The sequence below is a fragment of the Eptatretus burgeri genome, chromosome 16 (assembly GCF_056783735.1).
Source record: "Eptatretus burgeri isolate ZD-2024b chromosome 16, Ebu_testis_v1, whole genome shotgun sequence".
In the NCBI taxonomy this organism is placed as follows: domain Eukaryota; kingdom Metazoa; phylum Chordata; class Myxini; order Myxiniformes; family Myxinidae; genus Eptatretus; species Eptatretus burgeri.
In genome coordinates, this window is record NC_140976.1 from 27739994 (window position 1) to 27758661 (window position 18668).

At 43.4% G+C, this 18668-nt stretch overlaps 1 protein-coding gene across 1 annotated transcript in view; it reads right to left on the reverse strand.

The window, feature by feature from the left end:
* Positions 1-18668, reverse strand: part of LOC147010770 (glutathione hydrolase 1 proenzyme-like) — a 79442-nt gene that overhangs the window by 17334 nt on the left and 43440 nt on the right. The window contains exons 4-6 of the mRNA XM_085860185.1: positions 17273-17474; positions 10536-10696; positions 1411-1557 (exon numbers count right to left, since the gene is read on the reverse strand). Coding sequence (XP_085716311.1) covers positions 1411-1557; positions 10536-10696; positions 17273-17474 — 510 coding nt within the window. The remainder of the gene's footprint in view (positions 1-1410; positions 1558-10535; positions 10697-17272; positions 17475-18668) is intronic.

Below are 18668 nucleotides of genomic sequence, written 5' to 3' on the forward strand. Positions count from 1 at the left end.
GCGAAGCATAAAATTCAAACAAGGAGGAAACAAACTGCCCGAACACCGGGGAACGATGAAAGGGTGCGAAGAGCAATCGATAGAAGCCCGCAAAGGTCAGGGTGCTGTTTGTCGCAACAGGTCGGCATGAGCACAAGAAGTCTCCATTGAATGTTGAAGGGTGAAGGGTTAACTGCATACTCCATACCCTATAACATCTACCTTGTCCAGTGTAGTTCAGCCTAGTCCCGTCTAATCCAGTCTAGTGTAGTATAATATAATCTAGCCCAGTGTCGTGTATTTGAACGACATCGTGCTTCCATGAAAAAGTCCCAACTTTGTAGTTTCAAATGTTTCTGAAATATGTTGAACCTTTGCAGAAATATTTCATTTTGAAATGCGTCCTGTCCTTTTGCAACATCCTGGACTTTACCCTCCCTCCCTACTGTCAAACTTTATGCTCCTTTAATTACTTGCAAAATCGAAGATTTTTTCCAAGTATATTGGTTAATCGATTTTGTTATTTTGTCTGTCTGTCTGCGTCAACTACAGGTCACAATTTTAAACCGATAGTCACGAAACTTGACCAAATGGTAGAGTTTGTCATAAGGAAGAACCAATTGTTTTTGAGGTCAAAAGGTCAAATGGTCAACCCGAAGGTCAACAACTAAGGTGGTATTTCTAAAATCCTCATTTTCATCCAATTGACTTGAAATTTGAAGTGGAGTTGCAGGTTTGGTCATTGAATTCAACCAGCAAATTATTTTTGAGGTCAAATTTTGTTTTATGGATCTTGCAAGTATCGTGCTCTGCACGACGTCGTCTTCTTGTTTCCATCATCTTTCAGCACTTCCATACAGATTCCGTTTCAAAAACAGCGTTAAATATCCCACCATTTTTGCATTCTGAAACATCATATCATCAGTCACAGACACTTCACATTGCATCGGTGCTGCTGAGATAATCTATTGGCAAGTGCTCTGCTGGGAGGTTTGCCATTGCCTCCCCAGTCAGTCAGGGCAGGAATTTTTAGTTTGTTCAGGGTACTGGTGATAACTTGCCTACTTGTCACACCATGGGATCTTTAACAGCGACTCACGACTAATGCTGGGAGACGGTTCCTCCATTTCAACATCCTTCCAAGGGACAGTGCGCGCACGCACGCACGCACGTATCACCCTGCCTGTGGAATGCCAGGATGGAAGTTTATAGCAAAGTCGAGATTCAAACCAAGGCTCAGACAACTCAAAAGGCAAGTGTGCATACCTTGAGGTTATCCTGCCAGACGACACAGCACCTTAGCCTGTAGTTGTACAAATTATTGCAGTGAGCATCAGCATTTCAGGAATCATCGCTTCTCAGATGCTTCCTTGCTTGAATATTTGACAATAACAAACCCCTTCTAAAGATGTCGTTCAAATGTTAGCGTACCTTGAAGTATGTTGAGAGCAAATGCTAAGGAAATTCCTCCTCCCGGCAGAGGAGGCAAAAGAATTGTGTCTTCTCCGAATGGGAATTGCAAAGGACTTAGCACTTCAGCCTTGTACACCTTCAGGTCTGACAGCTCTAAAACTCCTCCTGAAAATAGGAAACAGTAGGTGTACACCGCAGTGAAAAATGCAAGCATTTTCTTTATCCCTCTTCTTTGAAAGAGCTTTGACTTCAAACCGTTTATTGCAGCTTTCCTCGCTTACGTTCCTTATCCATGTGAATTAGCCAGTCATCAACTTATTCCATAAATAAAGGTTTCTTTTCATATTATAATTTTCCTGTAAACCTCCCTTAAAAAAAAAAATAAATAAATAAAAAATCACCTCCAACGCTTTTTCTACATTTCCGCAAAACTGCTTTTGAAGAACTGTTCGTGTTTTCCATGAAAGCCGTCACGTTTGGAGGCCACAGCAAATGTCTACTTACAGACAAGCAGGATAGCATCGAGGTGTCGAGCCTGGGTTCAAATGTATAAAACGATTATTCTGGTGTTTTTTCCGCATGTAAAGCTCGGCATCAATGTGTGTGCTATTAATGGGAAGGACTCCTCTGCCAGCAGTGGTTGGTCGTGGAGACGAAAGATGTCGTGCCAGCAGTGGTCGTGGCTTTTGGGAAAAAAAGATATGCGAGTTATTGCTGGCACCCTGAACAAATTACAAATCTCTGCCAAAATTGCCTCAAGTCAAATGTCAGACCAGATTTGGACAAATACGTTATGTGGGGAAGAATGACAGCAAGGGGAGGATGAACAAAGTGGACAAAAATGGACGCAGCTATTAACTCTCAGGAGGGGGGAAAAAAAACTGAAAATTTGGAAAGATGTGGGCTTGGGGAGGATTAATGGGGGTAGAAAAGATCATCGTTTTGAAATGAGATGGTGGTTAACAGCTGTCTTGAGGATTTGGAGGGACGAATGGGATTGAAGAGAAGGTGCAAGTTGGTTCCAGAGGTGGGGTGTGGGGGGGGGGAGAGTGGAAGTGAGTGATTCTGGATTTTGGGATTATCACCAAAAGGGTGCTGCTGGTTGACCACATGGCAATGGAGAAATATGAAGGGGGTGTGGGTGGGAGATGGGGGCAGCACATGGAAAAGCAGAGGGCGCAAGGCCAAAAATGAGGTGGTGGAAGACAGATACTACCGACCTATCTACGATGGGAAAGTAATAGGCCCATAAACTCAACTTTGTCGTGTGAGATTCCAATGATCTTGAAGGCCTTGGTTGACACAGCATCAGGCTGAGCAAGACATGAGGCAGGGGGCCCAGCAGGGGAGATCAGTACTCTATCAAGCTGTGGATGAAGGCCTTGTGGATGGATAAAAGTTCAGATGTGCCATGGAAGGACTTTCAACAATGGAGGATGCCCATTTGACGACAGGCTTTGGAGGCCAACTTAGCAGTGTGGTTTGTCCAAGAAGGATCATGGCTGATAGTGAGGCCCTAAGGTTTGAGAACTTTTTAAAGAAAATTGTTGAGAAAGTAGATGCGAGGTTTGCCAGATGGTCCGTACAGAGGGACAGAATGAGAGTTATCAGGATTGAATTTTTTTTTCCCAAGTGTTTGACCAGCTGGTGGTTCTATCAAGGGCTGCAGAGAGGGGAGATGCTGCTGCATGCCGATCTGAAGGATGAGGGATGTTATGGCAGAGAGTGGAGTCATCAGCAAAGACATAAAGGGGATATTCCAGAGAGTCAGTGAGATCATTGAAAAAGATTACGAATCGGACTGGACTTAGAACACTGCCTTTTGGCACGCACTCCAACCTTGACATAGGATCCTGTTGAGACTGACATGTTGACTACGAGAGTTGAGGAAGTCAGTAAGCCATGTGTGGAGTTGGCCTTGGATGGCATTAACAGAGAGTTTGGAGAAGGTTGAGGGCCCTGATCCATTGTTGGAAGAGCAGAAGCAGCAAGTCCAAGGTAGAGTGACTTGGCCTGCATCCAAATTGATGATCTGAAATCAGGCTGGTGTTTGTTGTTGTAAGCCCTGCGGCGATGGAAGAGCAGCGGAGTGTCATGCACAGATATCCCGCTAACATATTTATCCCTAATCGGCGGTCAAAACAAAAGAGAAACGTTCAGACACCTAATCCCAGGAGCATGGATGGAGTGCATGTGTCCTTCAAAGCAAGCATGGAGAACTGCCACCCTTGATCTTGAATTGCAAAAGTGCAAAATCGACATTGCTATTTTCAATAAAATGAGATTCACTGATAATTAGTGGTCGATTAACAGAAGCAACATCTACCTGAATTTGTTTCTGGAGTGGAACACCAGCTACAGAGAAAATAGCTCCCAGTGTAGCTACTGTGTTTTATTTTTCAAAAAATTACACTGTTGAGGTTCGTATGAGAGCGAACACACAGAACGTACAACAAGGGGAGCAGGAGACAGGAGGGGCAGGAGAGGGAAGGAAAAACTAGTGTGGAACAGAGACATGAAGAGATCTGTGGAAAGGAGAGGGATGGGGCGGGGAACACGGGGTAAACAAGATGGACACAACAGGGACTTTCAGGAAGGAAAGCAGGGAATTTGAAGGAGGTGGGCTTGGGGTGGCTTCACGGGGGTAGAAAAGATCATGATTAAGGTGTTAGATGGGGGAAGATAAGAGATGGTGGTGAACAGCTGTTTTGAAGACCTGGAGGGAAGAGTGGGATTGAAGAGAGTGTGGAGTTTGTTCCAAAGGTGGGGAAGAAAGAGGAATGAAAGAGTGAAGGTGAGCAGCGATTCTTGAATTTAGTAGTTTTACCAGAAGGGTGTGCTGGCAGCCCTTGAGCGCCCTGCGGAAATATGGGGGGGGGGGTACATATCTCAGACAGAGCAGGGGGCGAGGCCGGAGAGGAGACGGTAGAAGACAGAAAGACTAATGACCTGCCTGTGGTGAGAGAGCGAGAGACCCAAAGACTCAGCCTCATTGCGAGAGATACCAATGATCGTAAATGCCTTGGTTTCCACAGCGTGAGGCCGAAAAAAGTGAGGTGGGAGTGCCAGCCCAGAGGGGAAAGCAGTACTCCATCAGGCTGTGGACGAAAGCTTTGTATGTAGTCAGGAGCTCAGGTGTGCCAAGGAAGGACTTTGCATGACGGAGGACAAAACTGGACAAAAAAACAAAACAAAGGAAGGACAAAACTGGCTTTGGATGCCAGCCTGCAAATGTGGCTTTCCCAGGAAAGATCATGGCAAATAGTGAGACCCAGAAGCTTGAATGAATAGACTTCTTCAAGAGGATTGTTGAGAAAGTAGATGGGGGGGATTTTCCAGACAGTCCTTTTGGAGAGACACAGTGAGAGAGTGAGATTTATCAGGGTTCAAGGACATGTTCCACATGTTGGACCAGCTTGTGATTTTATCCAGATCCGCAGAGAGCGAAGAGGCTGCTTGCCAATCTGAGGGATGACATGGTACGGCAGAGGTTGGAGTCATCCCTTAAAGAGATATAGAGGATTTTCCAGAGTCAGAGAGATCATTGATGAAAACCAGAAAAAGAACGGGGCCCAGAACGCTACCTTGAGGAACTCCAGCCTGGACAGAAAGAGAGGATGAGAGAATGGGCCACACGTTGGCTGCATCAGGAAAGGAAGTCTGTAAGCCATGAGTGGAGATGTCCTTGGACACCGTAGGAAGAGAGTTTGTTACAAAGACTGAAATTGGTAAAAGGTTAAAAAAAAATCAAAAAAAAATTGCAAAATTGCGTGTATCCCTTAAATGCACGGCTGTTGAGAGCCAGACTACGGCTGAGCAGAGATTGGCATCTCATGATAATTAGCACATGCATGCCAACTATGACCAATGATGACAAGAAAACATTATGTTGATTTGGGCTAGCTTATTCAAACAACCCAAAAGGAAGATAAGTTTGAAATCTTGGGTGACAAATGTGAGAATGGGTTCAGACTATTGCCTCCGGCGACAAGTAAGTGGGAAACTGCATAGCAACGGATGTTTGCTTCTCTCAAAGCATACTCATTGTCAGACGTGACATCTAAGATGCAATTATGACCACAGTTATGAAAACTGCAGAAGGCCAAACCGACCACGTTATTGTTGAGCAAGCTGAAGATTACTCTAAAGCCGAAGGTAAATAAAGAACGGCTTTGAGCTGGTAAAAAGCCTAAATGTAGGTGCTTTAAAGAACCCAATGATAAATTGGCTGAGTCTGATGACAAAATATTTTTGGCGGTAAATGAAGAGTGGGAAGAAATGACAGACTGCATTCATGGAACGGCAAAAACCATGCTTGGAACAAAGAAGCATGAGGATCCTAACTGGTTTTATGAAAACATCGAGGTGATTCAATCACAATTGCAGCAAAAATGAAAAGTATTCAAAGTTTGACTCGCCGGTAAAACTTCCGAAACCAAAAATAAATTTGATTGCCATCAATTAAAAAAAAAAAAAATGCAAATCAGAATGAATGGTTTAGCAGACAAGCAACCGAAATTCAACAATACGCAGACAGTCATGACTCCAAAAAAAATGTATCGACTTGTAATACAGGCTTATGTACCAAGAACAAAAGGACGTGCAGCTTTACAATCCTCAGATGACAGCCAGCGACTCACCGATCGAACAGCAGCTCTCGATCGACGCCAAGAACACTTTATGAACTGCTAAAAGGACCCTCAGAGATCATTAATGAGTCTATCAATTTCATTCCGCAACGTCCTATTCTGGAATGTGCAGGTGTGCCTTCAACTATGGCAGAAGTGCAGTTAACGATGAAAACCTTGTTGAAGGGGAAAGTCCCAGGGGGTGATGGCACACCATCTGAAGTCTGCAAACAAGGTGGCTTCTAACTTCTTTGAAGAGTCCACCAGTTGTACATGCATATTTGGAATGAGGAAAGATGTCTTGATTGTCAGCGGGGAAGCACAAAAAGAGCAGAGTGTGGAAGAACAGAAAAGAGGTGGGAGAAGAGAAAGAAAGACCACCAACTGTCTGCGATGGTGAAGTGATCGGCCCATAGACGCAGCTTCATCGCTGGAGATTCCCTTAATATTTAAGGCCTCGGCTTCCATGGTGTCAAGCTGAGCAAGATGCGAGACAGAGGAGCCAGCCCAAAGGGGAGAGCAATATTCTATCAAGCTGCAGATGAAGGCCTTGTCGGTGGATAGAACTTCACGTGTGCCAAGGAAGGACTTTGTATGACAGAGGATGCCCAGTTGGCGGTTGGCTTTGGAGGTCAACTTTGAAATGTGGTTTGCCCAAGAGAGATAGTGAGACAAACGAGTATGAATGACTGAACTTCTGCAAAATAATTAAGACATTAGATTGGGGGGCGGAGGTTGCTAGATGGTCCTTTCAGAGAGAGAGAGAGAGAGAGAGAGAGAGAGAGAGAGAGAGAGAGAGAGAGAGAGAGATCATGAGAGTGTGAGATTTTGAAGTGAGTGTGACATTAAAAGGATGAGCATGGATAATCCCATGGGGAGGAGGAAATTCCAATTTCGGAAATGTCCTGCTGAATGTGATGAGAAAGGCCCTGCTGGTACCCAGAATGCCCCAGGAAGTGACGGCACTTCCCCCAAGCTCAGTGGCTGTGTTTGTCTCATCTCACAGTCCTGTTTAATGTATCATGTATTAGTCTGCATATCCATGTGTGTGAGATGTGTGTGGCAGCTCCAACGTCCTATAAACATCAGCTTTGAGCCTGAGATGCTGCAAAAGAAATACAAAACAAAAAGAAACAATGGAAGAGCATATTGGAATTCGGAAATCATTGCTGCTCGCTCTTGCAAGTATAATTCTTGGGGGGGGAAATCCAGAAGAGAATCTTTGACAATTTGCTTGATAGCGCCTCCCGAATCCCAATGTAGCCTCCCAGAATAAATAAAGCACCTTTGACATCATGTTCGCCTCCCAATCTGCAAGAAAAGTGCATTGAACAAAAAGTTTGGGTTTATGCTGTGTTAGTGGACATAACTGAAGGTTGACAGGGGAGCACTCTGGAATATTCTGGCCTGGTTCAGGTGTTCTACATAGCTAGACAATGACATAATGGAAAGTCTGACCAAATATGTGCAGACGGCAAGTTTTCAAAAAAAAAAAAATCCCATTCCAACTGGAATGAAGCAAGACTGATTATGCCAACCCTCCTTTGTTTTATTCTTCTTGGCCATGCTAAATGAAGCACCATCAGAAAATTGAAATGGCAGAAACCTTGAAGTTGGAATGGCTGGCAGATTTTTGAAACCCTCTAGATTACAGGCACAAACTAGACTCGCACTCGGCAGAGCGCATACCTACCTCCCCTAGACTGAACGGTTTACATTTTGTATCTCACTGATAGGCCAGATCTACATCTGGACCTGAACCAAAATCGAATCAGCTTGTTCTCGTCACCTACCCAACTCATTCACCAAGTTTCATGTGAATGTGGCTGTTAACTCCAGCCAAGTATACATGGATGGAATGCCTATTGAAAACGTGACAGTTGAAATGGGCGTCATGTCAGAATGGATGCAGATTGTATTCCAAAAGCGATCTCGTATGACGAACTTCAAAGAGGTTAAAGAAGGATAGGCCATCCATGCAAGTGATACACAGATGCACTGAATGACACAATAAAGAAATGCAAGATTGATCAAGCTGCTTGGGAAGGTAATGTGCAAGACAGAAGCACGTGACGGATTTAAATCAGTGGTGGGGGCACACTAGCTTTGAAGAGGTGTGAATGGAAGATCAGTTAGAAAAACGTCTCAGAAAGAAAGATCCGACCATGACACTTGACACCGGGGTCATATATGATGTGTGGGCAAGAGTAATGTCAGATTGGTTTCCTCTTCTTGCATTCATCATAGAAGGCAAAAGGACAATGAACCATGGCAGGCAGAAATAATCTTAATAAACCACCAGAGGTCGTAGTAATGTCTAAGAACTCATTTGACATTAATCTCTCAAACCAAACTCAAAGCTGTTTGTTTACGGGTTTTTTTTCTTTTTAAGAAATACAGATGTCTGGGCTCATGGAAGAGTGGCTGGTACAGTGGACAAAGGGTCAACAGGATGGCAATAATGTATGGACGCAAAACATCACGAGGAAAATAAATGCAGGCGAAGGAGGGTCGGGTCTCACGAGGTGTTGAAAACGAAACATACTAGGTATCAAAAGTGGTCAACAATGAGACCTTTAACCAAAATAAGTCATAAAACTATTTCTATTTGATAACACCAATTTCAGATATCACATATAATTGGAAAGTGCAGTTAATTAAAACTTAAAAAAAAAAAAACTCAGAAAACAGGTCTCTTACAAGGAACTTCAATGCAGGAAGAGACCATGAGGCCTCTTCCTGCCTTCATCTAATAAAAGAACACACTCACATTTGCCTGTCTTCAACAAAAAAATAATGCTTTTTCTGTGAAGTTGAACAAAGTGGAACTCTTCATATGAAGCCCCGCGAGGAGGAGTGATGTAAGCGACATTTTTTAATGATATGATGATGATGATGATGATAGGCTCAGATGATAGGGGAACGGTTAAAATAGTGCTATATGGCATTAACTCCAAAATGGCTGATGTGGCCCTTACATCACTCCTCGCAGCGCCTCATATGTGTACGAGCAGAAACATTGACATTCAAATTGTTGAGATTGTCAGACATAATGACAATGACCTTGAAAGAAACTACAGTGAACCGATCAGTGAGGCAGACAACTTGTCATGAGATATCTTGTCTGTCAAGCCTGTCCTATGGTTGTTTGTTTATGCCTTTAAAGATGCTGAGTGTAAAGCAAGGAAGTAGCACGTACCACTTTTAAAGTCTTTGGTACGACTCAAGTGGGGTTTGAACCTCCAACCCCTCCACCCACCCACTCCACGCCCCCCCCCCAGACCCAGCACAGAGTCTCTTACCATTACTCCACCGAGTCTGGTTACATATCACCAAAATTAACTTCCCTGATAGTTGAGAAGAAAGGACCAAAATCACCGAAAGTTTACCAATGTTCTGCATGTCTTGCTCTCTCGCATGAAACTCTCCTTCGTATCTAAATAACGAGAACATCTTTTTATCCGTTGCCGTACTATCTCTTTCGCGAATGCATAATGAATAAAAATTCAATCGTGAATCCGTACTATTTATTACATCCTGACCGAGATGCAGTTATGGCATTGATGCCCCCTTCAATTAGAGTGTGCTTATACGAGTTAATTTGGATATTACCAGCACACAATTGGGCTTCTTTCAAAGGGTTCTGTGGGATGTGCAATGTCGGCAAAACAGCAGTTTTAAACGGGAAAGCCACTTTATCATCCACTTAAAAGGGCAATGTACCCATTGACATAATGCAACACCTTACCTGCGATGCACCAGGGTGACAGTTTATTGTCAAGTTGGGAATCAAGTGCAGGCCAGACTGCTCAAAGAGGAGCGCTCCCTCTGAGCTTGGAAAATAAAATTAAAGAGGAGACAATGAAAAAAAAAAAAAAAAAAAAAAAAACTCCACTGGACACAATCAAATGTTGGGTGAAACAAATCAAGGCTGTTTAAACAATGCTTTTCCAAATATGGCTCCAATGAAGGGTTAATGATAAACTTCAGCTTCTTCTTGCTTCCTAGACAGTTGGCATACATCCAACCAACCTTGGTGAGTAATGGTTAAAGCATCCGCTCTGAGTCTGGGAGGTTAGTGGTTCAAACCCCAGCCGAGTCATACCAAAGACAAACTAGAAGGGCACTCGGAAGAGCGCATACCTCATCCACGAGAACATATCTGGCCGAATAATTTTTTGAGATATCGTGCTATATATCGCTTTTGGCCCTATCTCTCTCTCAATGGTGAAGAATCTCTTTAAAAATTAAATAATTCTCGGATCCAGATCTTCAGCAAAATCGAATCACTTCGTCCTTTTCACACACCGAACCTGTCCACAAAATTTCATCCGGATCCGTCCTCAACTTTTTGAGATATCCTGCACACAAACAGATTCCACATTCCAGAGGCACATGGTATCGGTACAAACAGATGTTGCTCCACAGATGGCACCTTATGGTTTAACCATACTCGTGTACGATATTGCACACATCAAACTCGTATTGTCAGGGGTGATGGGGTTAGTGCTTTACCTGCAGCCTTAACATCCCGCACCAATTTCTGTGCGACGCTGCCGGTGTAGAATTCCTGCGGGCCCCGCTCGGCTATGGCCCGGTATGTTCTTGCCAGGCTTGGATACTTCACTATATCGTTCTCTTTCAGAATATCCCCATCTTCTCCACAGTAGATTTCACTGAGGACAATAATTATTCATTACATAAAATGGGCAGGTACAAGCTTCCATGGAATGTAGTCACAGTGGGGTGTCGACTGCCATCAAGGAATTTTTTAACTCCTCATTCTCAAAGGGCATTTAACCACGAAACTAAAGATTGCATCCAAAGCTAACATTTACACACACGGTGTGTATACATACTGCACAGTGCCTTCAGAAAGTATTCACACCCCTTGACTTCGTCACATTTTGTTGCGTTACCGCCTGAATTTAAAATGGATCACTTAAAAAAAAAAAAATTGTCACCGATCTTCACAAAATACCCAATAATGACAAAGTGAAAACATGTTTTAAATTCTTTTTACAAATTTAATGAAAATGACATGCAAAAATATCTAATTTACATAAGTATTCAACTACCTGAGTCAATACTCCGTAGAAGCGCCTTTGGTAGAGATTACAGCTGGGAGTCTTCTTGGGTATTTGTCGATGATGTTGAAACGTGAAGTTTGGTCTCGTGGGAATTTCAAACAGATTCTTGCCAATGTGGATTTTTAGCTAACATGTGGTTTAAACTATGTGTTTGGCAGATTTTTCTGTTGCCCTCTTCAGCAACTCTGCGAAATGGCTGACATGTGAGACAGCAGATACTGCAAAATGATGCTGTTAATTGAAAACGCTTTACCAAAGGATAAAATAGCTTGTAATGAAATATTTTAACATATTTGGAGAAAGAAAAACATACAGACATTTGTGGAAAAAAGAAAAAAAAAGCCTTTTGCCGCCATTTTTCCCTGTGGGCTCCATGCAATCAACTGACTGTCAACTGAAAAAGCACCATCAGAGGACCGTTTTTACAGCCATTTTTCCCTGCTGTGCAGGGGTTTGGCTTTTTCTTGAGGCAATGTTTTATGGCCGGATGCCCTTCCTGACGCCAACCCTGGTCGCCTCTTACGACACACAGGGATATGGTACACCTATTCTAACCGGGGCATACACCGGGACCAGTACACTGGCACTCATTTCGCCGATCTCGGAAGGATGACAGGCCGAGTCAACCCCCCTGGTGTTAATTCAGTGGCTAACGGGGCTCAAACCCAGGGACCCTAGGATCCCAAACCAGCCAACCTAACCACTAAGCCAACACCAGGCTCATACAGACATTTGTGGATAGAATTCAGATGAATTGTAACAAAACCTGACTTTTTAAAATGAATTTTGATGTAGCAGTTGAGACTAGCTACAACACTGTATTTACATATACGCATCTAGATAATTTATCTAAATTGTACATACAAAAGCAATGAAAGGATTACACAAAAAAAAAAATTACTTTTCCAATACATTAAGAACACATAAATCATTCTTCATCCTCCGATTCCTCTTAAGTGCTAACCACATTTGTACAGCTGGCTGGACAACACTTGCAGAGCTCCGTTCGAGTGACGTCATTTTGTTTGCGTGATCGTCATCCCCTGCACAGACTTTTAGTGCATCCTTTTTTTTGTGCATTTTGGACTTGTGTGCTTGGATTATTATCTGTTGAGCTAAAACGCTATACAATAATGTCGAATATCCTCTGTGCGAGCTTGTGTTGGAGTAATATTGTGTCCCTGAACGATCCATTTCAGACGTAACAGGAGCTCGTCAGGAATACAGCAATGTGTACCTTTGAAGGTACCTTCACATATCCATGATTGTGCTCGCTCTTTAGCTTCTCTTGTGATTTCAGCACACTGGAAAATAACACTAACTTTTGTTTTGTTTTTTTCCACTCTTCTGTGCTTCAGCATGAGCTGCAGCAGCATGAATACGAGTTGGCTTTGAGGGATTACTTGGACGAGTAAATTCCACACCGTGTACATGATGTTGTATCTTGGACTTCAAGTTCCGACGGGTCACTGAAACGCACTCCAAATTGTGTTCCTTCCTCATACTTCCAAGTCTTTCTCTGCTTCATCAATGGGAACAAATTCTCCGGAATCAATTTTTTTTCCTGCAGTTAACTGTAAAACTGCATTTCTGCAGCAATGAAGGAGATCACTCTTTCATTGTCCTCATCACAAACGTCATCGAGGAAAAGTTATTGTTTGTTTCTGAAAAAAAAAACTTTTGCTATTGTTCATTGTTCTGTGATTCACTTCTTATGGTACTACGATACAAGATACTGTATCGCCTGACAAGGCGTCTGCCTCACTGATCAGTTCACTGTAGTTTCTTTCAATAGGTCATTATCACTATGCTTGACAATCTCAGCGATTTGAATGCCAATGTTTCTGCTCATCACAGATGAACAGTTTCACTTTGTTCAACTTGACAGAAGAAGCATTATGTCTTGTTGAAGACAGGCAAATGTGAGCATGTTATGTTTACTGGAGAAATGCAGTTGACCGTTTGATACTGTTGCTGAGCATGTTGATGATGGCCGTCCTTTCCTTTTCGCAGTAGAGCAGGATCACATTGGGAGATTGCTTTAGGATGACATAACTCGGCCCAGTTAATATTTGTCTTGTTTGGTGCATCAGCATAACACTTGTAGTGCCATACAGCTCGTTTTTCTCTGAGATTTTCTGGTGTCAGACCATGAAGGCGTTCACGAATAGAAACAAACTCTGGCTCTCCGAATCCGACTCGCTGACAAATACACATGAGAAAATGTTTTTCACCGAGTCTTCACCGACGGTTTGGCACTTGAGGCACAACTCGAAGTTCGTCTCCCAATTTTTCTGTTTCGCAGGAAGGCTTTCAACATTAGATGGCATCGTCTGAAAGTAGAGACTAATTATACATCTTTCGATGCTTGTGTTTTAATAAAGACTACCATCTATCTATAATTCCAGCAATCTCTGTGTGTGTCTGTCTGTCTGTCTGTCTGTGACCGCTGTTTCTCGACAACCACTGGTCCGATCTAATTGAAACTTGCCAGGTATATTGCTGGGGACCTGAGGATGTGCCTTTTCAAGGTTTGATATTAATCGGACAAGTGGTTCCCAAGTTATGGCCATTTATTTACCAAACCAATGACAGGACACGTTGCTGCGTAGGCGTGGCCGTTGGGGAAGAGATCCTCAGTTACCAATGACAGGACACACTGTGGGTGCAAAACGCCAAGCAACATCTATCTTCTATCTATCTATAATTCCAGCAATCTCTGTTTGTTTGCCTTTTCAATGTTTGAAATTAATTGGACAAGTGGTTCCCAAGTTATGGCCAAGTAAGAGCGCATTCCCCATTACGGGTTACAACGTATGGACTTCCAGAGAGTGATGACTTACTGTATTCCAATAATTTCTCGATTTCTTATGCGCATTTATAGATAAACACAATGCCCCAATCCAGTCGTCATTTACGAGAGCGAAGGAACGGCCTGTGTGGTTGTTGTTTCTGGCACACGGTTTGAAAGTTTTTTTTTTTTGCACATACGGCCACGCACGTACCGGCACGTGAGAGCGAAGGAACGGCCTGTGTGGTTGTTGTTTCTGGCACGCGGTTTGAAAGGTTTTTTTTTTTTTTTTTTTGCACGTACATTACAATAGCGTTTTATAATATAAACTGAGCAATAACGTTTTGTAATCGACAACAACATTTAGGAACTTGAATATCCAGAATGAAACTGAAAAAGACAACAAATGGACACAAATACCAAAATTCCTATATCGTTAAATGCTAAAATTGATGGTGGCCACCAATGATCCAAGATAGCTTCCAACAAAATGCCAAACAAGACTTTTGTAAAATTCAAGCAAAGAAAGTTTTTTTTTTAAAGTTCGTTGGAAAAAAATGTACGTGAAATTCTCACGATATGCCACAACAACATTGACTACATGTCTGAATGAGCTTTTCACATTTAGATTTGGGGATTTTCTCTCATCTTTCTTACAGATTTTCTCAAGCTCTGTCAAATTGGATGGGGAGCGTTGGTGAACAGCAATCTTCAAGCCTTTCCACAGATTCTCAATGGGGTTCAAATCTGGGCTTTGGCTGAGCCACTCAAGGACTTTCACGTTCCTGTTCTGAAGCCATTCCAGTGTTGCTTTGGCTGTATGCTTGGGGTTATTGTCCTGTTGGAACGTAAATCTTCGCTGCAGTCAAAGGTCTTTTGCACTCTGAAGCAGGTTCTCCTCAAGGATTTCCCTCTATTTGGTTCCATTCATTGTTCCCTCCATCCTTACAAGTCTCCGAGTCCCTGCTGCTGAAAAGCATCCCCATAGCATGATGCTGCCACCACCATGCTTCATGGTAGGGATGGTATTCGATGGGTGATGAGCTGTGCTCAGTTTCCACCAGATGTAGCGCTTTGAATTAAGGCCAAATCGTTCAATTTGCGCCTCGTCAAACCACAGAATCTTTTGCCTCATGCTCTGAGTCTTTTAGATGCCTTTTTGCAAACTCCAGGCATGCTGTCATGTGCCTTTTTCTCAGGAGTTGCTTCCGTCTGGCCACTCTCCCAAAAAGCCGAGATTTGTGAAGTGCTGCACAGACTGTCCTTCTGGCAGGTTCTCCCATCCCAGCCAAGGAACTCTGTAGTTCTGTCAGAGTGGTCATTTGGTTCTTGGTCACCTCCCTGACCAAGGTCATTCTTGGCCAGTTGCTCAGTTTGGCTGTACAGCCAGGTCTAGGTAGTTCCATATATTCTTTTGATTTCCTAATGATGGAGCTCACTGTACTCTTGGGAACTTTCAATGCTCTAGAAATTGTTTTATACCCTTTCCCCAGATCTTATGCATCCTCACAATTCTATCTCGGAGTTCTACGGACAGTTCCTTGGTCTTCATGGTAGCGTCTCTGCTCTGACATGCACCGTCACCTGTGGGACCTTATATAGAAAGGTGTGTTTCTTTCCAAATCATGTCCAATCAATTGAATAGACCACAGGTGGACTCCAATCAAGTTGTAGAGATATTTCAAGGATGATTAAAGGAAATTGGATGCATCTTCGCTCAATTTAGAGGTCGTAGTTGAATACTTATTGACGAAAGAGATTTCAGCTTTTCATTTTTTAATTATTTGTAAAAATTTCTAAAAAAAAAAATTTTAATTCCACTTTGTCATTATGGGGTATTTTGTGCAGATCTGTGACAAAATTTTTTTTATTTTAAATGTAATCCATTTTAAGTTCAGGCTGTAACACAACAAAATGTGAATACTTTCTGAAGTCACTGTACATATACATATGAAAAATTGTGGTGGGTGGGATTATGTCATTTAAAAATAAAAGGCACATCCAACCAAATAAGGCAATGATCTACTCTGCTTGTCTAGTCATAAGCAAAGTGAGAGCAGATCCGGTTTCAGATGACCCACTTCTCAAGGAACTTCCTCAGATCAATAGACCCCAAGCCTCAGCATGTGTCTGCTTTTATTCCCGAGGCACGATTCGATTTTGGTCAAGCGCCGATGCAAGGGATCAAAAAAAGGCCAATCGCATCGATGGTCTGCTCTGCTCTTTTTGTTCATGCACTCATGATCTGGTGGATGTATGGGGGTGTATTGAGTAAATGTGCGTGTTGGTTCTTGTTTTTGTGTTCCCGGGGCACGAACATGTGGCTATCTTCGTGTCCGGCTTGGATATGGTGACATGTGGGTTGCAAGATTGGTGGAGGTTCCACTAAGTGTGGTGCATGCGAGTGAGCGTGGCATTGGGTATCAAGCATTGTTTTTTTACTCACCATGTCAAGCTGCTTGCACCATCCAGTTTTTGCCATTTGTATCAAAGGAGTGCATTGTGTGGGTATGTCCATAATCTCCCCAGTTAGACCTCCCTCTGGCTCATCTATCAGTTTGACCATCCACGTAAAATTTGTGGGACCCACGTCCTGGACACGACATCGAACAAACAACACATTGATTCTGGAAGCATGGATCATCAAGAAAGTTAAGAGCAAGAGAGGGTGCTGTAAGTAGGGAAACCATAGACATTCCCATGAAATACACTCCTCTGATAAAACCAACAATGCTTGATCCCCAAGACCATGCCCAAATAGGCACAAACCCAAAGAAACCTCCATGAATCATCCAACCCACACGTCACCATGTCCAACCCAGACATGAAGACAGCCATGTTTGTGCCCCGGAAACACAAAAACAAGAACGAACACACACATTTACTCACCCCCGTGCAAACAACACCCATCAATCTATCCATCCATCCATTGGGACCATACTCTGTGCAGAGCGTTGGTGCTGCCGAAGCAGTCTCCTTGGTTATTGGGCGCAATCCTGGACGGGTCGCCACTCCCACACAGAAACAACACCCGATCACGAGTGAATCATAAGAGCAGAGTAGACCATCGATGATGTGAATGGCGTTTTATTGCTTACGGTCAGCAAAATGAAAACAATCCTCAAATGACCCCTCGCACCGGCACATGACCGGAAACAAATTGTTGCACTTAAGGAATAAAAGTAGAAGTGCTGACGTTCTGAGTCGATCTCTATCAGCCTGAGGGGGTCCACTGAGAAGTGGGTGAAACATCGTTTGAGAGCAGATCTGCTTCTGCAATTTTCATAAAAAAAAAAAAACAGGTTTATTACTGGACTGATGCACGCACGCACGCACTTTTTCTTGCATCAAGAGCTACTAAAGCCACACACCACAGATGTTTGTTGCGTTGCACAGCTCTGAACAAGTTGTTTACATACTCCAACCGTTCTCGTAAGGCCCGACTCACAGGAACACCTCTTTCAGCAAGATCAATTGCTGGCTCGAAGAGACGTGCCCAAGGCAAGCGGCCATGTCGCCGGTGGGCCAACGCGTAGCCTCTGATCTCCCCGGGCACGGCGATCATTGCAGGATCTTTTCAGAGACAGAACAGTGTAAAATGTTTCCACAGCAAATTTTGTTTTAAATCTCTACTGGTAAATCACAACCACTTTAGTGTTACTGCTTTGGAAGCAATGTATTGTTACGTGCATGGGGGGGTTGGTGGGGGAGATCCATAGTTGGAAGTGTTAAGATAGTATGGTCCGTGTGCTCGAGTAGGGTAGACTTTTTTCCATTGTGAACAGGGACATGTTATACCAATTCATCCTGTTTTTACGTGCACCGAGGAAGGCGATGTCATGACCGATAGAGGCTAGTTTAGGGCTAAGATTGTGAATTATATTAACAGCTTCCTGTCAGGCAGAAATAGGAGGTAAGAGAGCACAATATTCAATAGTCAAGATAATAGTCAAGTCAAGAACGATGATGCCAGTCACGCACATAATTAATGTATGCAATGGTGGTGATGGCTGCCAAAAGTGGACCACTGAGGGCTATGTGAACAGCCGCCTCCACAGACAGCAGCCATTTGTCGGGCGGGCAGGTGTGTCCACAGGGAGGGATAAAATTGGAGCGTGCAGGTGCATGGAGCTAAGAAAAGAAGGAAGAGAGCTATGGCCAGGTACAGAGGGTTATTGGCAGTCAAGCAGAGTTCGTGCACGATTGTAACTGTGAGTGAAATCAAAACCAGTTGATGGATTTGAGTCCTGATCATGGATCGCATTGGTGCAGCATGACACAACATCCCTTTCCTACATACGTATCATGCTGGTGCGGGTGCATTACGAGGGCACACTGCAAAGCAGAGACTCCAGGTGGATGCACGGACCGATGGATTGACAGCACTCAAAGTATCAGCCCCGAGACAGTATAACGCACTCACTCCCAGTTAGGGGCTAAAATGTTTGGTTAGGGAGGTGATGTGTTAGTCCAGATACCCTTTCCAGAGTATTGATGCCAAAGGAGTCTCATGTCAAGGATAGTTAAGGAATCAATTTGACCAGGATGCCAGTACAAGGGTCTCATGCTTGTGAAAGACACCAGGGAATCCATAATGTACACCACCACTAAATGCAAGGAGATAGGACGACTGGCTTAATGTCACATTTGAAGCAAGGCACATTTATTGACGTGATGCCCTGCTTGTGAAGCACCAGGGTGACAGTTTATAGCCGGGTTGGGAATCAAACACACATGAGACAACTCAAAAGTGAATGTACAACCTCT